This window comes from Entamoeba histolytica, genomic scaffold (assembly GCF_000208925.1).
Source record: "Entamoeba histolytica HM-1:IMSS scf_1104750518947 genomic scaffold, whole genome shotgun sequence".
NCBI classification, from domain to species: Eukaryota; Evosea; order Mastigamoebida; family Endamoebidae; genus Entamoeba; species Entamoeba histolytica.
The window spans coordinates 1-17739 of NW_001915157.1; the positions used below are offsets into that span (position 1 = coordinate 1).

The 17739-nt window shown below is 22.5% G+C and overlaps 3 protein-coding genes across 3 annotated transcripts, besides 2 other annotated features; 1 reads left to right on the forward strand and 2 right to left on the reverse strand.

The window, feature by feature from the left end:
* Positions 1 to 788: 788 nt before the first annotated feature.
* On the reverse strand, positions 789 to 4091 carry EHI_175920 (protein kinase, putative; the record flags this gene model as incomplete). The annotated part of the gene is made up of 2 exons (XM_643752.1): positions 789 to 3549; positions 3598 to 4091. The coding sequence occupies 2 exons, from the start codon at positions 4089 to 4091 to the stop codon at positions 789 to 791; spliced, it is 3255 nt and encodes a 1084-aa protein (XP_648844.1).
* Positions 4092 to 4885: 794 nt separating this feature from the next.
* On the reverse strand, positions 4886 to 6106 carry EHI_175930 (uncharacterized protein; the record flags this gene model as incomplete). The annotated part of the gene is made up of 1 exon (XM_643751.1): positions 4886 to 6106. The coding sequence occupies one exon, from the start codon at positions 6104 to 6106 to the stop codon at positions 4886 to 4888; it is 1221 nt and encodes a 406-aa protein (XP_648843.1).
* Positions 6107 to 6267: 161 nt separating this feature from the next.
* EHI_175940 (sucrose transporter, putative) lies at positions 6268 to 7796 on the forward strand (the record flags this gene model as incomplete). The annotated part of the gene is made up of 2 exons (XM_643750.2): positions 6268 to 6358; positions 6412 to 7796. The coding sequence occupies 2 exons, from the start codon at positions 6268 to 6270 to the stop codon at positions 7794 to 7796; spliced, it is 1476 nt and encodes a 491-aa protein (XP_648842.2).
* A 469-nt stretch (positions 7797 to 8265) lies between these two features.
* Positions 8266 to 12451: a repeat region.
* Positions 12452 to 14674: 2223 nt separating this feature from the next.
* Positions 14675 to 15233: a repeat region.
* The last annotated feature ends 2506 nt before the right edge of the window (positions 15234 to 17739 follow it).

Genomic DNA, 17739 nt, shown 5'->3' on the forward strand with positions numbered 1-17739 from the left:
TTTAATACCACCATTAGTCTCATTATTAGAAGAAGCAAAACAAACAATACCAGACTGGTTAGAAGAAAAAGCACAAGAGTATAGAAAACCATTTGGCTCAAAAAGAGGTAGAAAAGGTGGGTATAATAGAAGAGGAGCTGGAAGGTTTGGAGGAAGAGATAGAAGATATGAAAGAAGAAGAGACAATGAATGGGATAATGCTAGATCAGTTAGTACACCAATAAAACCTCATATGTTTGATTAATGTGAATTAATTAAAAGTATTAAAAATATTCAGAAGTGTTGTTTGGAAAGAATTCTTAATTCTAATAAGAAGGATACTACATTTTGAATTTCTTATTGCAACTCTATTTCCTTGTTCTACAAAGTCATTGGTTTAAATGTATTTTTATTCTGATTGTTATTCTTCTTTTAAGAAGTCCTTTTTATTCTTAAATAAAACTATTTATTGACTGATTTGTTTTGTTTGTGATATATTTTACAAAAGAAATACTGAGTGGTTGAAAGTTTAATTTGTAATTAAATAGTTATTTTTTGTTATGTTCTTCATAAACTAATTCAAAAATAAATTCTTTTTGAAACTTTGTATTATTTTAACCTGCCTACAAGTAGCATTTGATAATAAAATATTATTTTAGAATAAATATTAACATACTTAACTTTCATTTTTAGAGATTATAATTTGATGTTCTAATTCAAAAATATGAGAAAAGAGCATTGAAGATATTTAAATTAGCTTCATAGCATATAAATATAATAACAATAAAATTTTCAATCAATTAAATTATTCACTTATTACTGTAAACTGTTTCTAACATTCTTACAATTTCATCTATTGTTATTCTTTCTTTTGATTCTTGTTGCAATGACTTTTCAATAATTTCTTTTATATCTTCTTCTACTTCTTGTATTATGACTGGTCGATTGCCTGTTGTGATTGTGTCTGCTATTAGCCATGGATGTGGATATAATGTTTTAGGAAATGGATCTTGCCATGTAATGATTTGTAACATTGTTATTGAAAATGAATATATATCTGATTGCATTTTGTAATGTTGACGATTTAATATTTCTGGTGCCATGTATTTTGGTGTTCCTATTCCTTTTGTGAATGTCATATTTGTCATCATCATATTGATGTTTCTTGCACTTCCAAAATCCGTTAATTTACAATTAACTTCAATGTTATCATCAAGTGATACAACAAGAAAATTATCTGGTTTAATATCTCGATGTAACATTCCATTTGAATGAAGATATGAAATTCCTTTTGCTCCATCTATCAGAAATTTGATTCGTATTTTCTTTGATATTTCTGTGATGTTTCTTTTATTCATTATATTTTGTATTGATCCATATTCTGCATATTCCGTTACCATACATATTTTATTAGGAATAAATACTGCTCCATAAAATTGAATAATATATTCATCTCGAAATTTATCTAACATTGCTACTTCTTTCTCAAATTCTTTCTTTTTATCTTCATTTTCTTCAATTTGTTTCATTTTCTTAATTGCTACTTTATTTCCTCTAAATTCTCCAACATAAACAATTCCAAATGTTCCTTCTCCTATTTTCTTTTCTTCTTTTATTTCATCTGGATCAAGTCGTGTTGATATTTCTGTTCCTCCTTCAATAGAAATAATTTTGATTGTTTCTTCTTGTGCTTTATTAAGTGTTTTACTAATTATCATTATTTTATCTTTGATTTTAGTTGTACATTTGATTGTAATGAATAATTCAAATTCACATGCATATCCTCCTTCAATTGTAATGACATTTGGGTTTGTTCTAATTGAATATTTCTCATTTTCTTCTTTACTACTTATTTGTATCTTCATCTTCTCTTTCTTTGAATTTCCAATACAAATCAATTCTCGTATTTCTTCATTCACTTTAATTTCTTCTCCTTCTTGAAGTTCAATCTCATTCTTATTTGATAATATCCCATCTCCAAGTGATATGAATCTAATATTTGATTGTGTTATTTTGAATATTGTTGTTGTTTTCTCTCGTTCTTTCTTTTCTTTTCTCTTCATTATGTAATTAGTAATTATTATTATCATTACAATTGTTATAATAATGATAATAATTATAATAATGATGATTATCATTATCATCCACCATACTACTTCTTTATTACATTCATTTCCTTCTTCATTCGTTCCATACCAAAATGAACATTTCCAACATTTATTATTCTTGACTTCTTTACATTTATTAATATCTAAATAGTAAATACACTCTTTATTTTTTAATACATATTCATCTTCACAACTATTACATTCATTCTTTATTGAACATCTTGTACAATTCTCTTTACATTTCGAACATTCTTTATTTATTAAATAATATCCTTCTGAACATTCTCTACATCCATATTCTTTATCTATTTCTCCTTTACATCCTTTAACTTCGTCTATTGATTTACATTCTCCTATCCAACTCATGAAATATTCATCTGCACATGTTATACATTTATCTTTTTGATTGCATGTTTCACACATTCTTTCACATATTTCACATCCTTTTCCATTTCTATAATATCCTTTATTACATATTCCACATCCACTTCCATCTGCTAATAATTGTAAACATGTTCCATTTAATTCTTTATTTGATTGACATGTTCTATTACTACTTAAATATTTATCACTAGAACAACTCATACAATATATAGCTGAACCAAAACATGTTTTACAATTATCATCACATTTTGAACATTTCATATTTGTTGTTAAATAATATCCATCTGAACATCGTTTACATCCATATGTATTTTGTTCTTCACATTTTTCTATTGTTATATTAATACATTCTCCTTTTGAATTAAGTGAATATGTTGTTAAACATTCAACACATTTTCCATTAACATATGATTCATTTGAACAATTTGAAATATTGTAATTACATTTTCCATTTTGATCTTTTATCTTTCCTTCTTCACGTGTTTCATTTATACATGTATTATTATCTAATCGTTGTTCATTTTTACATTTTAATTCAATATCATCTGAATTACATATTGCTGATTTTGTACATTCTATACATTGATTATCCTTGATGTATTTTCCATTTTCACAATATATTTCTTCATTCTTTCCATTTTTATTTTCTTTACTTTCACATATTCCATTATTTAATGTATATTCATTTGAACATGAAGCACATTCATTTCCTTCATAATAACATTCTTCTTCATCTTTAACACATGTATTATTTTCTATTTTATATCCATTTGAACATTTTAAACAATAATTCCTTTCTGACTTTTTACAATTATTCATGTCTTGACATTCTCCATTTTCATTAACATATCTTTCTTTACATTGATAACAATATGTTTCAGTTCCAATTGTACAATTTTTTTGCGATATTTGACATTCATATGTTGAATTAAGATAATATCCATATTCACATTCAACACAATGACTTTGATTATTTATTTTAGTACAGTGTGAATTTTTTTGACATTTATTGTTTGAATTAAGATAATATCCACTTTTACATTGAATACATTCAATTACATTTTCTTTGTAAATCATACTATCACAGTGATAATCATTCTTACCATTACTAAATGTAATTCCTCACATACCAATAAACATTATTTGACTTTTCATTGATGATGTTGTTTCTGAAAACTTTATTTTGTCTAAAATTGATAATGGCTTTGATGAAGAAATTATTACTGTTGAAATTGACTTGTCACTATCTTCTACTTCTTTAATTAATGTTACTGTACCTTCATTTGATTTTCCAATTGTTAAAGTAAATTCAATTCTTTGATATGGTTCTTTCTTTCTATAAATGTTGAGAGTTGTTTGATTTGTAGATTCATATTTTAACCATTGATTAGGATATGTATAAACTGTATGAATCTTTGATGAGTTATAGTTATTGATGATAACATAATTATTAGTTGATAATGAGATCAAATAATTATCATTAGGTAAAGATAATAAAGATACATATACGGTAATAACAAATGAATTAAAGTCATCTTCATCGTCTTTTGTAAATGTACGTGTACATTCTGATGTTATGTTATGAATTATAATATTATTAACACTAAAATAACGAATCATTTAACTCTTATTATGTTAAAATAGTTATTTTGATGGTTTTGTGTTTATTATTTATTTTATGTATTTGTTGCGTTTGTTTGATATTAAAGAGAAAAATAAAGATAGTTATTGGTATAAAAAATAAAATGAAGAAAATATTATTCAACGTTATAAAAATATGAAAGAAATGTGTTTATAGAAACTGTTTTGGTTAATAAAACTTTCTTTTTTCTTTAACTAGTCGATTTAAAATAACTGATATTCTCTGTTTTGATATAAAAATGCTCTTTTTATTTTTTTTAGAAGAAGTTAAAATATTAAAAGTACTTTTAGTTAATATTTAAACAATTGTATATTGCTTTGTTCACTAAATGAATTAATTTTTAAGATGGATAAAGTATTATTTTATTTGTTTTTGTGTGTTATTATAAAAAATCAATGCTTTTTAAAAGTATATTTTTTGAATATCTTAGTATCTTTATGTTCAAACCATTCCTAACAAGAAGGTAAATTCCTTGAACCAATAAGAGAATTTAATGAATCATTAATTAATATTATTTTTGTTATTTTGTTTAAATAAAATACAAACTATAAGAATTTGGTATATTGAATTAATTTCATTTTAATATTTTTATTCGTTTTGAAGAAGAAAAACAAATGTCATAACAAGTATTAAAAGAGAAAGATTTTGTAACAAAGATTAGACTTAAAACTTTTATATTGAAATAAGTTAAAATAAATGAAATAAACACAAAGAAAAAAAAACCAGTAGATATATATTAGAAAATAGAATAAAAAAAGGGAATTAATACAATTTAGTTTTCTAGTTCAGCAATAGGAATTTTTTTCTGTTTAAATATTCCAAAGACTTTACAATATATATTACATTTATGAGGTTGTGAGTTTGTCGAATGTCTTCTTTTCCAATAATAAAATTTTGATGTAGAATTACAATGAATAACAACCGAAGAGATAATAAATATATTTTCATGGTTAGTTCCATAAATTTCATCAATGAATATAGTTTCCTCACTTTGAATGAATACAAAATGTATAAATGCTTGAATAATATCATGTGAAATAATAGATTTAGAATTTAAACCCTGAGTTAATAATATATATCTTGAAAAAGGATTATTTATATTTGGAGTAAAACAATACATTTTTTCAAACTGAATTTGTTTATTTTTTAATCCACAACATTCACAACGAGTATTAAATTCATCTACAAATATTTTAATAATTTTTTGTCCTTCAAAACAATCAATAATTTCATTTTCATTTCCTTCAGCAATTTTATTTACTTCTATTTTAGTAGTTGATGTGTCAATAACTATTTTTCCTTTTTGATATTCAATAACCATTTCATTATTATCTTTTTTTACTGGAAATAATAGTGCATTCCAATGAACAAATTCTAATTCAATTGAATATCCTTTTATTTTTTGTTCAAATTGAAAAGGAATAAAACAATGTTCATTAATATAATATTTAAATAATTCTATAGGTACTTTTGTTTTAATATACGGATTGAGAATATTGTTATCACTTTGAAGAAAACAAATTGTTATAGATCTTTTCTTTACTATTTCAAGCTCTTTTGAAATTTGTAATTCATTTGGGAGAAAAAGAGAGTCAATGAAAACAATTCTATTACCATAATTCATTTTTTCTTTTTTTAATATATTTAAAACGTCAATAAGTGGTATTATAGATGAACTATTATCATCATCTTCTTTAAAAAATGGAAGAATGTCAGGTTTTTCAAATTTACTAAAATTAAGAGAATGTATTATTTTAATCGTTTTGGAAATTAAAAATATTTTAAGTGATGAACAATATGGAATTGAAGATAAAAAGTAATGAAATAATTCGTACATTTGATAAAATTCCTGAATTTCTTTTTTTCTTCCTTTTGATATATCACAAATCATAAAAATATTCATTGAATTTAAAGAAGATAATATTCCACTATGAACTAAATGTAATATACAAAATGGATTTATTGCCATTTTTTCTGCTTTACGTTGAGCCATTTGATTAGATATTCTTTTTTTTCCATTGTCAAGAGAGAGATGAATTAAATTAAACATAAATTCATTCATCTCGTAAGTTTTAATTTAATATTTAGTTCAATTTTCGAAGTTTATAAAAACTTGAAATAAACTAAAAAATAATTTAAGAAAATTTGTTTTAAATGAAGAAAAAATATTCTACATCTTCTTATTTGAAAAATTCATTAAGATTTATAGGATTAAATAGTGTTCAAGCTGGTGTTCAATTTTGTTGTTTGTTATAAACATTTAAATAACTTTAATGAGAAGAAATTAATGAATTTTAGATTCTACAATTACCAGTGTAGCAATTCCATATTTTGGAGTAATTAATAACAAAGAAGAAGAAAATGGAGTTTATGGGATTGCTCAAATTACAATTGGAATTTGTGGATCAATTGTTGGAATGATTATAACATTATGTGTATGTGGATGGAGTGATAGATGTACTTTCAAATATGGAAGACGTAGAATATTTATTGGTATTGGGGTGTTATTTGAATGTATTTCAATAATATTCTTAATTACTAGTGAATTTACTTGTAAATATTGCCATATTGGTTATTCACCTTCTTCTACAAATGGAATTGATTGGTCATCAAATATACTTGCATTTATTGGATTATCTTTTATGTATCTTGGAGCTAATTTTATGAGTGAACCTTCTCATGCATTAATACCTGATTTCTTTAATTATAAAAATCAACAAATTGCTTATTTTTATAGTGCAGCTTTAGGTGCAATTTCAGGATTTGTTTGTAATGTAATTGGAGGAATAATATTACTTACAAGATGTGGTTATTATTATTCAATAATCTTTAGTATATCATTTATTGTATTATTAATAAGTTTTATTCCAACATTAATTGTTGCTGATGAAGAAAAATTTATTCCACCTGATGAAGACTTTTCTTTTAAACGGTTTATTCTTGCACCTTTTATTAATACTTATCATGGAATTAAAGAAATAACAATTGAATTAATAATAATTTATATTCTTTTAATGTTATCATGGATTGCCTATTATCCTGCTTCATTTAATATGACAATTTATTATGCAAAAGATATTTTTCATATAAATAATCAAACAAATCCTAAATTCTCTACTGCAATTTCAATAGGAATGTTTAGTACTGCTTCATTTTGGTTTATTCAAGTTATTTCTCCTTTTGTATTACCATTATTTGAAAAATGTTATGGAAAAGTTCGTTTATATTTTATTTCTAATATTTTTGCTGTTTTTTCTTATGCAATTCTTTCTATTGCACCTTCTATTATTAGTAAGAATGTCGCTTTTAATCCTTCTGTTACTGATATTTTAATTATTTCTTCTTGTTTTATTGCTCATCAAATTACTGCTTTTCAGTTTGTTGAAATGAATTCTTTACCTTTTTCATATATGAAAAAATTAGTTTCATCACATTCTTATGCAACTCATCTTGGTTTAATTAATGTTTTTATTACTTTTGGACAAATTATATCTTTATTACTTGCAGCTGGGTTATTACAAATAGACGTTTGGACAATTATGGCATTTAGTTCTGTTTGTTTTTTATTTGTTTCATTACTTTCCACACTTTTATTCTTTGTCGATAAGAAAGTAGACAGTCTTCTTCATCAAGTGATGAAATTTGAAAATGAAACAACAACACCTAATTTTATTTTTGAATAATTATTATTAGTGTTTTTTATTCAACAAATTTTATTTTATGTTGTAATTCATATTTTTGTTATGTTTTTCAATTATTTGTTTATTTTCTTGTTTCGGTATTTAATATAATAAGAAATGGGTTCTTTGTTAGTTTAAACAATATAAATCATATAGACATAGAAATAAAGTAAGTAATATAAACTTATAACAAGATTAGCTTCACAGTTTCTAAACTATAAACTTTGATAGTTCATAGTCATTTCAAAGATTTATTGAATAAAAATTAATAAGACTATTGTTTCTTGTAATTTTAATAAATGCAAATGTTGTAAGTTTGTTTAAATAAAACAATGGTCAAACAACAAGATATATCAATTTCATACTTTCATTGTAATAAATATTATCTATTTATAATTATAACATAACCTACAATAAAATTAAATATTTGATTATTCCATTTTCATATAATTTTATTACATATAGTAATAACGAAAAAAACATAAGAAAAACATAAGGAAAACACGAGAAGAAATAAAAATAATAGAGAAGAAGAAAATGATAAAGAAGAAATACTTGCACTTCAAAGTCGAATTATTGAATTAGAAGAAAAAGTTAAAGAATATCAAGCAAAAAGAATGGAAGAAGAACAAGCTATCTCAGAAGAAATGATGAGAAAAACAAAAGAAGTAATCAGAAAAGAAAATGAGAAAGAAATAACAGAAATGAAAACACAAAATAAAAAGATTCAAACGAATTATAACGAAATGAAGAAAGAAAATGAAAAACTCGAAGAAGAAAATTTAAAACTACGAGGAAAAATAAATGAGATAGAAGGAAAGAAAATCACAGAAGTAAATAATAAAGAAGAAAAAATCCGAAGCATCCAAGCTAATAAAAAGAAGACGAAAAAAGAAAATGAAGAAATGAAAGAAGAAATTGAAAAGTTGAAAAAGAGAAACAAGATACTAGAACAAAATGCAAACACACTAGAGAAGAAAATTGAAATGATAGAGGAAAATACTAAAGAATTAAAGAAAGAAATAAGAGATAAAGAAAAACAAATCTCTGAATATCAAGAAATTGCAATTAAAAACCAAGAAATTGCAGAAATAACAAGAGAAGAATTAGACAACACAAAAAAAGAAAATGAGACACAAAAACAAATAATATCAAAACAACAAGATGATATTGAAAATTTTATCTCACAGAAGGAACTAGAGAAGAAGAAAACTATGACACTTGTGATAAATACACAACCAGTATTGAGGAAAGCATCATCAGGAACAATGGAGATGAACGAAACTACTCCTATGAAAAAGACAGTAGTGGAAATAGAAGAGAAAAGCACTGATTGTCAAAAAACAAGAGATGATAGTCAGACAAGAAATACAACAAAAGAAAGAAATAGAAATTTAATTGAAGTGTTGTATTGTTTTGCAATTAATTGGTTGAATAAGAAATTATATAAGAAATTAAGATGGGAACAAATTGAAAGTATAATAAAAATGATAAACATCAATGTCAATAATGAAAATGAATATATTAAATATAATAAAATATCACATAAAATAAAAGAAAGTACTAAACGGTACATTAAAGTGAAAGTAAATGATATAATAGAAGGAAGAGTAAAGTGTGATTCAATAATAAAAAACATCATAATAAAGAATAACTCTACAGAAATTGATGAAGAATACCTTAACACTCTCATCAATAAAGTGAAAGAAATGAAAATAGAAAAATGTACAAATATTAATTACTACTGGAAAAGAAAAGAAACTGACCGATTAATAATGGAAATTAATAATAGATTGATATGGTCAGGAAGCAGAATGCAGGATCTGCAAGATGATATGGATATTTCAATGGTTATGCACCTCTATCTCCAAAATAAAATAATAGGAGATAAATTTGATGAAATAAAAGAAATCCTAAAGAAAATAAATAGACTAGAAGATTTGGTCAAGGGAAGGAAATGGTACAGAATAAAGTGCATCATGAAATTAAATGAACGTGATGAATAAGGAATAAAAGTCAAAGCACTAGAAAGAATAAAGTACCTAAAATATATGATGACAATGATCAAAGAAAGAATTAAATTTAATAAAAATGAAATAATCAGAATCAATACAAATAAAATCATGTTTGATTCTAATAAGAAAATTAGAATAAGGAAGAAAGACCCAAAAAATGAAATATACCCAAATAACGATATTACTTTAGAATAATGGAAATCGTTATATGAAACACAGGTGAGATTAAATAAAGATAATTGGAAATAAAACAAAACACGATATTGAATGAAAGATATAGAAATTATGATAATGTCATTATAACAATAAATGAATTAAATTTAAGTATAATGAAAATAAATAATTGGAAAGCACAAGGAATAGACACTATATATGGGTATTATTGGAAAAGGATGTCATCATCAAGAGAAGCCATTCTCAACATCTTCAATGAATGGTTGAACTTCAATCAAAACATCCCATTAGACATGGTAAGTGGAAGAACTTTATTAATCCACAAAGTGATAGGAATTATGTCACTAATTATCGTCCTATCAGTTGTACAAATGTAATTATGAAAGTATTTACCTCCATATTAAAAGAAAAGATTCACAGAAGACTTAACATGAATTGTGAATCATTTAAAATTAGTAGTAATTAATTGGGATGTAAATTACAATCTTTAGCTGCTAAAGAAGGAATAATTAATAGTTATATGTTAAAGCAGAAAGAAGAGAAATACCCAAAATATGTGGAGTCATATTATGACATTAAGAAAGCATATGACACAGTAAACCACGAATGGGTAATTGAATCATTAAAATATTTTAATGTAGAGGGTGTCATCATTGACAATATTGAAAGTATGATGACTAGATGGAAGATATTCATATGCTATAAATTTAATGAATATCTAGGATGTATTAAATTAAATAGAGGAATTTTACAAGGTGATTTCTTATCCCCTCTACTCTTCATCATTCAGATGAATGTAATTTCTCAAATCATCGAAGAGAAATTCCCAAAAGCAAATCACACATTATATATGGATGATTTGAGAATAATGACAGAAAGTAGTGAAGAAATGGGAATAATCCACAACGAAATTAAAGAAATAATAAGTGGAATAGGGATGGAAATGAATGAGAAAAAGTCAGGAATGGTATTAAAAACATTAAAGAAATACCAAATGGAATGCAAAACATCCCAGTCATTGAAGGTGAGGACTTGTATAAATACTTAGGAATATGGCAGTCCGACGAAATTGATGACACCTTCAATTGTAAATTCATCAAAGAAAAAATGAATCAGAAGATGGAAGAAATAAACAGTGATGAAAGTAGTAATAGAAGATATATTACTAGAATAAATAATGAAGTAATCCCTATCTTCAGATATTCAGCATCAGTTGTAAATTGGAAAATAACTGACCTAGACAAAATTGATTTGGAGATAAGAAAATAAATAAGAAAGGCAAAATACATTGGTGAAACTCCAAAGATAGGTTGTATGTCATTATATAAGAAATGAAGGATTAATAAATATAAATGACGAATATGTTATCGAATTAGTAAGAACAGTGATGTACTACTGTACCAGAGAAAGTGAAATAGGAAATAACATATTAGATAGATGGTACAGTAAGAAGGGAATATGGAATAGAATTAAAAACATTAATTCATAAAATAAATGAAACAAAAATAGAAGAAATAATAAATGAAAGAAAAGAAAAGAAAAAAGAAAAAGAAGTAGTAGTAGAAATAAAAAAATTATTGACCAATACATCAAAATATGGAAGTGTCATCAAATAAGTGGACACTTTAGAAGATGGTTCGAGTCAAAATGAGTAGATAAAACTACTACAGTGAAAGCATGGAACTTCATCAATATTAAAAAGAATGCATTCCTACAATTAACTAAAATGCAAGATGGAGCAATATTTTGTGGGTATAGAAAATCAAAAATAATGAAAAATGAAAGATTGAAATACTCAACACTTTGTAAAGACAAGATAGCTACAGTAGAGCACATTATACTATCTTGTATTTATCATAATAAATCACAAATGGAAAAACATGACAATATTGGTATTATAATATTGATTAATAAGAAAATACACTGGAAATAAACAATATAAAAAACCTCCATATGAAACAATGTTCCAATATAAAGACATCACAATGATATGGAACAAACAAATAATGCATAAAAGTGAATGACAATACCACAAAATACCAGACATATATGTATTAGATAAAAAGAATAAAACTTGTCTATTATTTGATATGACTATTGTAGATTATCACAATATTAATGGAGTGTAAATGAAGAAAAGAAATAAGTATAATGAATTAAAGAATATTCTAATGAAAATAGAAAAATTAAAAGATGTCAAAATAATTCCAGTAATAATCTCAATTAATGGATTAATGAATAAAGAAAGTAATAAATTAATTAAAGAATTAAGAATTGAAATTGACATCGAGAAAGAAGTAAAAAACCTTGTAATAAAAAACATGAAGGATGTCATGGAATACTGCGGAGATCACAATCAAACATACTCTGTAGAGATACTAGAAGAAGAAGACGAAGGGACGGGATTAGTCTCCCCTAAGCCAGGAAGAATAGAAGCTAGTTCTATTAATACTTAATTAATTGCTTTTTTATTTATTATTTCATCTTTTGTGATTTGAATTTTCATGTTTTATCAACACCACTTCAATCAAATTAAATTAATAAAGATAATAAATGATAAACAAAAAATAAGATAATAAAATAAGAATAAGAAATAAAAGAGAAAAGAAATGAAATAATTATTATAAATACACAATGAATAAACGAAATTAAAATAAGAAATAAAATGATAAAAATACATTAAATAACATAATAGAAGAAATAATCATTATTTTAATTATTAAAATATTTAATACGAGAAAATATCAATATTATTAATATTTCTTTTTGTTTATTGAAGATGAAATAATAAGTATCATAATATTTTGAAATAAAATAATAAATAATTTAATCATATTTCATTCTTTTATTTTGATTATTTAACATCATTATCATCATTCATTCCAATTGATAATTTATGAATAAAATTATAATCATTGTGACTAAATAATAAAAAATTGTTTAATGTAAATTAAAAATTATAATAATAAATATATTTCAAAAACTATGTAAAATTATTTATTCATTTTTTTAATTCAATCATAACATTACAAATTTATTTTTATTTAATGATGTTTGTATTTCAAACCAAAACAACAAAAACAACATGTCATGTTAAATTATCGATAAATTTATTCATTGATTTTTAAATATTTTCTATTTCCTCTAATTTAAAAATACATTTTATGTATTTTTAAATAAAAATAATTAAAATAATGATTATGTAAAATTCGATAAAATATTTTATTTTTTAAATATTTTGTTGTTTTTCATTTAAATAAAATATAATGTGAAGAGTATTTTTTTAAAATGAATATGAAATGCTTTTTAATAATAAATACCATTCTTCAAATTGATAAATAATTTTCATGTTTAATTGTTATTTAAACAACTAACAACAGTCAATGAATATTAATCAAATTAAATTATTTATTATTTGAAATACAAGTGATTGAAAAGTACATTTTGTAAATTTAAAATGAAGAGAATGTTTTGAAAGAAAATAATGATGCAAAATCAGAAACAAAAGAGTTATATGGAGAAGTCGATAAATGAAATATATTTATTATTATATCTGTATGACAAAACACAGAAAGAATGGAAAAGAATAAATCCGAATAAATAGTTGAATATATTAAAAACATAAAAAGAATTTCAAACAATTAATAATGTTTTGAATTTCAACCGGAATTTGCACAAAATAATAAAACAATGAATAGAATAATATAGAATATTTTCCAATATCAAACATTTGGAAACATTTTTGTATCGTGTCGATTAAATGGTATTGTTCTATTCATAAAGAAATGCTTGAAGAAAAAAAGAAAACAAAAGTAGAGAAATAACAACAAAAATTATTAAAATTTTTTAATGGAATAACTGGAAAATAATAAAATTTCCAATGTAATTTAATGAGTCAAAAAGTTCATCTTGTTATGATGATATGCACAATGTCAATAATACCAATTAATGTCGAAGAAGCGAAAAGGAGATATTACCTATCATAACAATAATGAAAAAAGATATAATCATTAAACAAGCAAAGAAACAAAGGAGTGAAATACACATAAGAAAATAATTATAGTAATTGAGAAGTTGAAAGAACTGAAATTAAATAAATTATTATGCCTAAAAATCAACAAGGAGAATGAAGTGAAAGAAATAAATAGAATACAAAATTACCAAAGTAATTGTGTTTGTAAAAGAAGATATTGACTAAGAAGAACTAGAAAATAATTTGTCAGTATTATTCATCATAAAGAAGAAATAATTGAAATAATAATAAGTATGTATAATGATTGAACATCATCAGAAAGATGATATGATTCTATTTCTACAATACAATTTTATGAACTAATTAACAACATTAAATAGACTGAATGAATTTTTATTTAAATTTATTTTGAATAATTTAATATAAAATATGATTATTTATGTTTTATATAAACAATAATTTAAATAAAATGAATAATAAATGAAAATAATTAATTAATGTAAGAAATATGAATGTCAAATAATATTTTATTCATTGAAATAATAATTATTTATCATTCTTTTTATTTCATTTCATGTTGTTCAAATAGGTTTATTCACAGTCACATTCATTTCATTAATTTATTAATATTGATTCTTAATTAATTTGAAAATACAACAAAGAATTATTCTTTGATATTTATTTTCTTTATTTGTTATTTATTCATTATCATATAGAAAGTGGCACATCTGAAACACCACATAAATACTAATACGATTCATATTTTGACTCTCACAGTTATTATCTGATGATGACAATGTATTTGAATTAGAAATGTATCAGGTAATATTGCAAATGGTGCAACAATTTATTATAGTTAAATATCACATATTGTAATATAAAGATTGGTATTTATTATTAATGAAATTAGGAAATATATATGAATGTATTAACCAAGGAAAAGTATCTACTAAAGTGTTGTTGAGAATAAAAGGACATTATTTATAATAAAATAGTGGTAATGAAATGCTCTCTTCTTTCTTTCATAAAATAAAGAAAATGAGATTATTTAAAAATCAAACAAAGAATTAAAAGAAGAAATAAACAGAAAAGTTTGAAAGACTTTAACAGGAAGAAATAGCAAAGATGTGTTTTTCTTATACTCCTATAAAAACATAAAGAATATGTTAAACAAAAAGTTATTCTTTTTTTTTACTAAGCTCAGTGATTGGATTGATCTCCACTGAGCAATGAATAATATATGAAATTTCTATTAACACTCAATTAACTCATTTTTATTTATTTCATATTATTTATGTGGTGTTTTAGAATTATTTCTTCTATCTTTTTCTTTCTTATTCTTTTGATATATACTTTATTGAAATTGTTGATTTGTTGATTTAAACATAATTATTTGTCAATAAAACATGATTTTCATTTATTCTATTTCATATTCATTTTAAATAAAATTCTTAGTTATATATTTATTACAATAATTAAACAATTCAACGGTAATTGAATGAATAAATAAAGAAGAAATAATTAATTATAATATAAATGAGAAATATTATTTGAAAATAATTTAATGATTGAAAAATAAAGTAAGAATGAATAAAAATAATGTCATTAATCATAAAGTATTTTCATTTAAAATATAAACACATTAATAACAATCAATCAAAATATAAAGGAAATAGTATATATAAAATACAATTATTATCAAATACCTTTCTTCTAATTATATTTTAATTCATTGTTGTGTCATTAGATAATAAATAATATATATTTTATGTAAAATTGGATTTATTCAATTAATAATAAATCTAATTTATTAAAAACAATTGATTTCAATGTGAAATATTCAGAGATATTCAATAATAGTTAGATAAAATATTTCAGTAGCAACATCATAAGTATTTCATCAATATTTGTATTGTTATATAATTTCTCTCAGCAATCCTGTTCAAAATGAGTTTCTAACTATTAATTATTCATTTCCATCAATAACACATTATCTAACATCACAAACTTCATATTTCAAAACATTAAAGTTATTCTTGCATTGAGTATCAATATATCCCATTCTTTTGTATAACTAGAATTTAACAGATGAATCATCAATTAAAACATCAACAAGACATCGTGAAAAAAACTGTTTTAACTTCAAATTTATTATTTCTTGTAATTCTGCTACAATTCTTGATTTTAGAAAATTAAATAAATTCTGCATATAGAATCTATTTCAATTTATATTTAATTAATTTCTTTAGCACTTGCATTACACATATTATAAATATAAATATAAATATTTGAACAAAATATTCAATCACATCAATTATGTTTATTCTCATTATTACAATGAACAATATATTCTTCTGAAATAGTATTTATCTTATCATCACTATCTTTTTCATTTATTATTCTTCTTTCAATTATTCCAATTGAACTGAATGTATAAAATAGCATTCATTTCAATTTGTCTCAAATGGCAACGAAAAAAGCAAATAATTGAAAAAGAAGAGAATGAATGATATAAAAGAATAAAAAGAAAGTAAGAAGTAGAATATGATGAAGAAAGAATAAAAGTAGAAAGGAGAGAATATAAAAAGAAAGAAGATAAAGTGTAATAAAAGAAAAGAGATGATAAAAGAAGAAAAGAAAGAAAAAAATAAAGGATGCAAATTTTATTGAAACAAATAAAAAAAGCGCAAAATTTAATGATGCAAAATATTTAGCAACATATTTTATTAATGAAAAATATTTTGAAATAAAAATAAATCATCATTTGATATTATTATATTTGATAATAATTTATATTATATATTAAATACATCATATTTCTTTATTATTTATCTTTCTTTTTATTATTTCATATATTAAATTATTATTCAATTATTATTTATATTTCATTTATTAAATAAAATGAAAATGAAATTGTAAAATATCAATCAATTAAATATTCATGAATAATAATTTATTAATATTTAATAATTGAAATAAATAATAATAAAGTAACAATAATGATATATTCAATATATTCTTTATTTGATTTGTTCAATGTTAGATTATTTTATTTCATTATCATTTCATTGTCTTCATTATTTTATTTCATTTATTATTTCATATTCGTTTATTATTTTTTAAAATCAAATAAACAATAATATTGATATTTATTCATCATATTCATTTAATATAATAAATATACACAACATTTCAGAATAAATAATGAATAATTAAGAATGAAAATATTGATTTATTCAATATTTTATTCAACATAAATTCAATAAAACATATATTTTGATAATACACAAATGAAATAATAAAGAAATATACAATATGAAAGAATTAATAAAAAAGAAATAAAAAGAAAGAATAAATGAATATAAAATTGATAAATAATAGAAGAAAGAAATAGAAAAACAATGAAAAACAAATAATATAAAAAGAATATAAATATATAAAAGAATAAAAAGAAAGTAGAAGAAGAATATAAAAATAATAAATCACAAAGAGATGATAAAAGAAGAAAAGAATGAAAATGGTGTAATTTTAATGTAAAAATTAGAAATATTCAATAATAAGTGTCTAATTTAATGATTCAAAATAATTAATATTGTTTTATTGAAAAAAATATTTTACTCTTTTTTATGTTATTATTTATATGTATAACTTCATCATGATGTTTATTATATATTCAATCATAAGTGTTATGTTATTATAACATATAATAAGTGATAAAATATAAATGAAAATGATATGAATATATGATATAGAATATTAAAACCAAAGAAATAATAAGAAATAA